The following is a 6,281-nucleotide window of genomic DNA, read 5'->3' as shown; positions in this document are numbered from 1 at the left end:
TTCTGTCTTATTGTGGTTTTGTATTATATATTTCCTAAAAGCAAGGTGCCATGTAAAAAGCAGCCAGTTCACTCTGTAAAATAATTGGCATTAAGAAGGATATCTAGCCATAGAAACCATGCCAAAACAGACTATGGAACTTGGTGTGGCCCCTGGCCTTGCCAGTACCTGTCAAGCCATCCAGCCCATGTCAGCATAGAAATGGATGTTCGATGATGATGTATTTATGCATGCATCTGCTGTTTATGTGTATATTTCTCATTCTCTTTTCCAGACATATGTCTTCCCTGGTTTTCAGAAGCACCAAATGACATCTTTACCCTACAACATCCAACCAAAAGAAATGTTGAAGAAGGCTCTTCACGCTCATTATTCCAAAATTGGTTCTGTCAGTAAATTCTTTGTGCCTTAAATGTTGTTGTTATTGCTTAGCCCTGGGTCAGCCTTGATCCAGCAGACCTATTGATCAATTGTCATTCCAGCAGTGACCATAATGTCTTTTTGTATAGTAAGGACTACAATATGCACTGTGACCTTCTGTGTTTTTGTAAGTCAGTAGGTTGTGATTTGAGGAAGGATTTGGCTGCTATTTGTAGCAGGTCAAACAGCCAAAATTCCTCTGACTCACCCCTATCAATCTTAAAAAGGAAAACCCATTAGATAATGTGATTCCAATCTTTTACTTGTTTCAGTCATTGGACTATGGCCATGCTGGAGCACTGCCTTGAAGAGTTTTATTTGAACAAATTGACCCTAGTACTTTTGTTTTAAGCCTAGCATTTATTCTATTGGTTTCATTTGCTGAACCACTAAGTTACGGGAACATAAACACAAACATTAGGCTTCTTTCGGTTTCCATCTACTAAATCTACTCACAAAGCTTCCATTGGTCCAGGGACAGAGTGAAAGAAACTTGTCCAAGGTGCCATGCACTGGGACTGAATCCAAAGCCATGTGGTTGGAAAGTGAATTTTTTACTCCACATCCATACCTGTACCTGGAAAAAAAAAAGAAACAGGATGGTCATGGCTGAAATGTCTTTGGTCATATATTTTCTTGACCAGGGATGACCTAGGACCAAAGAACATCAACACATCTTGTCAGTTTACCATTTCAATCAAGTCACCACCCTAAATATTGGCACAAAGGCCCAGTCTTGTGGGAGGAGGATAGTCAATGATGTGAACCCAGTATTTAAATGATATTATTGACCCCAGAAGAAAGTAAAACAGAAATCAACCTCAGCAGGATTTGAACACAGAATGTGAAGGTGCTACAAGTAGAGACCACAAAGCATTTTGTAAGATGCTCTAATTATTTAGCCACTTATTGCCTAATGCTGTCTCCTTTTTATACTGCTGTGTTCCTCCTAAATCACCAACCATCTTTGCCATCCACCTCTCTTTATTATTCATGCTTTATGCCAAAGTTTGAAGCCATTAATTGCAGTCAGTTTTTTCACACTAAAGTTGGTGTGACACAACTGTGACCAGGTCAATGATATGGTTGTTCCATTGCATCTACTTTGTAAGGTTATTGATTGAGATTATATATATATATATATATATATATATATATATATATATATGCAGGGTGTCCACAAAGTCTGGGTACATGGAGTAAATAAAATCATAACATAAACAATTAAATATAAGAAACAATAACTTCTTAAAGTATGTGTTAATCCTCATGTACCCAGACTTTGTGGACACCCTGTATATAAAGGTAAGATCTAAGGATCAAGGTGTAGGAACATAGTGAGCTTCAAACAGTCTGTAGAAGAAATAGAAAACAACTTTCAGGAACAATAGTGGTTTAATGATACAGAAGGTTGTGAATTTTCCCAATATTGATGTATGATAAGCTGCTAAAAGGTTATTTCATGGTTCCAGGGTTTTTTGTTTTTTCTATGGAGGTCAGTTGTTCTGGTTGGGTGTTCAAAGTTGGTCAATTAACTTTGGTATCTGGTTGTCTTTCAACTTCCATTTTCTTTTCTCTACTTTTTGCATTTTTCTTTTGTTTATTTGTTTGTCTCTGTCTTTTAACCTTAATTTTTTTTTGCTATTTACAGCTCCAGCGCCCAACGTTTGAGAAAATTCTATATTCCAAAAGATGCCAAGACATATTACAGGTGCAGTTCTGTTCAGTTTTTTAAATTTTTATTAATGTCAAGTTTTCATTTCCCTTCTCCTGGAAATATGAGTTAACCTTTTAGTATTCAAATGACTTTGTCAAATGTAATGTTTATCTATTCACATTGTTTTGAATTAATTATGTATTATCTCAGCTTCGAGATTTCGATGATGTGATTGTTTATTTTTAGAATGACATTGTAGGGTAGGTGTGAGAAGTTAGATCTGGCTGATTTGAAAATAAACCAGGTAGAATATCTTGGCTGGATATGGCTGGTTCAACCCTCTTGCATTCCGATTACTCTGTCAAAAGTAATATTTATTCACATTGTTTTGAATTAATCATGCATTATCTTGTAGCTTCAAGATTTTGATGATGTGATTGCTTATTCTTAGAATGACATTGACATTGTAGCATAGGTATGAGAGGCAAAAGCAGGTAGAATATTTGGGCCAAATATGGCTAGTTTAAATGCTAAAGGGTTAACCATGGTTGTTATTTCATACTTGCTAGAAATACACAGTTGTTACTACATAATTTTTTGTAACTCCTTCTTCAGTTCATAATTGTTTTCCCATACTTGCTGAATTGAAGCCATGTAACCCAGGGGCTACGGAGTTGCACACATGATTGCAAGATTATGATTTCGATTCCTAGACCAGGCTATGTGTTGTGTTCTTGAGCAAGACACTTTGTTTCATGTTGCTTCAGTCCAATTTTCCGGACCCAAATTTATGGTCAAAAATGGGAGGTCAACTTATGCACTATGACGACTTTGGAGGACCAACGTATTCTTGTGGAATGCAGCAGGATTTGGAAAGATAGCGATGATGTTTGAATGTTTACACTTCATGTTTTCACTATTTACTTGTTGTGGTGACAGACATTAACCCTTTTGTTACCATATTTCTGTTGAGATGCTCTGTGTTTCTTTCAATTACTTTAAATATAACAAAGAATTTAGTAAAATAACTTAGTTATCATTCAGCTAGTGTTAGGAACATAAATTGTGACTAAGGTTTGGTAGAAGATTTTAATTCAAAACTTATGGAAACAAGACATTTGTATTCAGAGCCAGTTTCAGCCGGGTTGGTAACAAAAGGGTTAAATTAATCATTTGTTAACCCTTTTGTTACCATATTTCTGTTGAGATGCTCTGTGTTTCTTTCAATTACTTTAAATATAACAAAAGATTTAGTAAAATAACTTAGTTATCATTAAGCTAGTGTTAAGAACATAAATTGTGACTAAAAGGTTTGATGGAAGATTTTAATTCAAAACTTATGAAAACAAGATATTTGTACTCAGAGCCAGAGCCGGTTTCAGCCTGGTTGGTAACGAAAGGGTTAATACTCCTGTGTGATTAATTAGTAGACTCGTTGAACTCTTATAAAGAGTAACATGTTTCGTTGAAAAGTAGAAGGCGTTGGAGTCTCAAGTGTTGGTAGTTGGAAGTTTTGTCTGTGAATATATTGCTTTACCTCCGTTTTGTTAAAATCATATATATGCATTTAAGGATATAGAAATACCACATTGACTTGTATGTCAGAAAATATGGCAATCTTCTTTTCCTGACTTAATTAAAACAATGTTTCTATCAACAGGACATCTTCTGGTATTTATTTCTCACCAATTTCCAGCCTGATTTATCTGTACAGCAGAAGTTGTTCCATCGAGTTGCTGTCAATTATGTGAACCTCATTCACCTAGCAAGGAGGGAAAAGTATTTTGCAGACACTTTATTTAAGGTAATTCCAGAACTTTCCATTTGATCTTTCAACCTTTCAGTTTGCACTCCAGCAGGGTTGGTTTTGAGCCATTTAGATAGATTTGTTCAAATTGGACCAACTTAATGTGGATGTATTGCATCATGTATCAATAGAAAAGGTCCTCTCAAGGTAACTAACATAGTACCTGGTACTCTAACAAACATCCATGTTAAGTTGGATATAAAGATTGCTTTCTGATATATACGTATATGTGTGTGCGTATGTATATATGTATGTGTGTGTATGTATATATGTATGTGTGTGTCTGTGCATGTGTGTATAAGGATTTTTTCATGTTAGACCATTAATCCCAAAACATTTTTGTCTCTCTCCATTCTTTTTTTCTTCTCATGCCTTTCTGTCAAAGAGCATAGACACTTGAAACATCAAAGACTTTTCCATTCTTCCCAAGTACCTGTGGTTCACCTCACCTGTCTTTGGCTTTTCTTTTCTGTACATTTGAACTATATGTGTATGTTTGTGCATTCTTTTACTTGTTTCAGTCATTTGACTGTGGCCATACTGGAGCACCACTATATATATATGTGTATGTATGTGTGTGTGTATATATATATATATATATATATATATATATCATCATCGTTTAACATCTGTTTTCCATGCTGGCATGGGTTAGATGGTTCGACTGGGGTCTGGGAAGCCAGGAGGCTGCACCAGGCTCCAGTCTGATCTGGCAGAGTTTCTACAGCTGGATGCCCTTCCTAACACCAACCACTTTGAGAGTGTAGTGGGTGCTTTTTTACATGCCACCAGCATAGGGGCCAGAGGGGGCTGGCATCGACCATGATCGGCTGGTGCTTTTTACGTGCCACCGGCACGGGGATCATAACTGCTATTTCCATTTGATTCTGATTGTGATTTGATTTGATTTTGATGTACTTGACTCAATAGGTCTCCTCAAGCACAGCATGTCGCCTTACGATCCAAGGTACTTATGAGTGGGCTGGTTATGCGAAACTGGTGTAGGTTACAGCTGTGAACTCACTTTTATATATGTAAAGGAAATTAAGATTCAATAGGGTATATAATACCACTTGCTAAATAGATGTTAAAATGTTATTTCCAACTGAAGATCGCAGAGTATGTTTGTCATGAAAAATGTGAAATCAATTGGTATTGAAATATTCATTACTTACTGATGTGTTCAATGCAAAGGGAAGCCTGTTTCTCATATGTTCATTGCATTGCTTCTGTGTATCTTTACCATGAGTTTATGGTAGTTCTTTGAGCCTTGGTTCTGATTTTAGCAAGTAGTGCTAAAATTGCACCCTGGAGGTGCAATGGCCCAGTGGTTAGGGCAGCGGACTCACGGTCATAGGATCGCGGTTTCGATTCCCAGACCGGGCGTTGTAAGTGTTTATTGAGCGAAAACACCTAAAAGCTCCACGAGGCTCCGGCAGGGGATGGTGGCGAACCTTGCTGTACTCTTTCACCACAACTTTCTCTCACTCTTACTTCCTGTTTCTGTTGTGCCTGTAATTCAAAGGGTCAGCCTTGTCACACTGTGTCACGCTGAATATCTCCGAGAACTACGTTAAGGGTACACGTGTCTGTGGAGTGCTCAGCCACTTGCACGTTAATTTCACGAGCAGGCTGTTCCGTTGATCGGATCAACTGGAACCCTCGACGTCGTAAGCGACGGAGTGCCATCAACAATATTATATACCCTATTGAATCTTAGTTTACCTTATATTGTGCCTGTAATGGTGTGAACTTGCTAGCCACCTTATTACTATAAATAACAGTAATAATACTTTTTTATTTTTATATATATAATATATATCATGTTTGTCTTTTTGCGCATGTGTGTGTGTAGGCACAGCATGGCCGATTGACTTAGAAGTTTGCTTTCACTTTGACCAGGAATTACCAAAGCTGATGTCACTGGCAGTTTATGGAACATTCCATCACAGTTTCCCAGACTCACACTGCCAGTTTGACAATGTCTTTAAGCAATCAGTTATTGAACTAATATGGTTGTGGATGACAGGTAAGAATAATATGCACAGCGTAGCTTTAAGAGTGGATAGCTTGGACATATCTGGTCACACCGTCTTTGAAATTTGCTGTAGAATACAAGATATAAATAATGATTATTGTCATCATTTTAATGCCTGTTTTTCCATACTTGCGTGGGGTAACTCTCTTTGCTCTCTTTTACTTGTGTTAGTCATTTGACTGCGGCCATGCTGGAGCACCACCTTTAATCAAGCAAAGTGACCCCCAGGATTTATTCTTTGTAAGCTTAGTACTTATTCTATCGGTCTCTTTTTGCCGAACCGCTAAGTTACGGGGACCTAAACATACCAGCATCGGTTGTCAAGCGATGGTGGGGGGACAAACACACATACATATATA

General features: G+C 37.3%; 1 protein-coding gene across 1 annotated transcript; it reads left to right on the top strand.

The window, feature by feature from the left end:
- Positions 1-278: 278 nt before the first annotated feature.
- Positions 279-6,109, top strand: LOC106881786 (protein FAM227B). Its single transcript, XM_014932291.2, has 4 exons — positions 279-388; positions 2,072-2,131; positions 3,738-3,881; positions 5,787-6,109. The coding sequence occupies exons 1-4, from the start codon at positions 308-310 to the stop codon at positions 6,099-6,101; spliced, it is 600 nt and encodes a 199-aa protein (XP_014787777.2). The 5' UTR covers positions 279-307; the 3' UTR covers positions 6,102-6,109.
- Positions 6,110-6,281: the final 172 nt, after the last annotated feature.

Source organism: Octopus bimaculoides, chromosome 25, assembly GCF_001194135.2.
Source record: "Octopus bimaculoides isolate UCB-OBI-ISO-001 chromosome 25, ASM119413v2, whole genome shotgun sequence".
NCBI classification, from domain to species: domain Eukaryota; kingdom Metazoa; phylum Mollusca; class Cephalopoda; order Octopoda; family Octopodidae; genus Octopus; species Octopus bimaculoides.
The sequence above is the reverse complement of the archived record's forward strand: the minus strand, read 5'-3'. Positions and strand labels throughout refer to the sequence as shown.

Excerpts from the sequence above, each read along its gene's own strand:
- LOC106881786 (XM_014932291.2), top strand. The coding sequence starts at position 308 with ATGACATCTTTACCCTACAACATCCAACCAAAAGAAATGTTGAAGAAG. Across the intron at positions 389-2,071 it reads ATTATTCCAAAATTGGTTCT|CTCCAGCGCCCAACGTTTGA; the intron begins GTCAGTAAATTC and ends TGCTATTTACAG. Across the intron at positions 2,132-3,737 it reads GATGCCAAGACATATTACAG|GACATCTTCTGGTATTTATT; the intron begins GTGCAGTTCTGT and ends TTCTATCAACAG.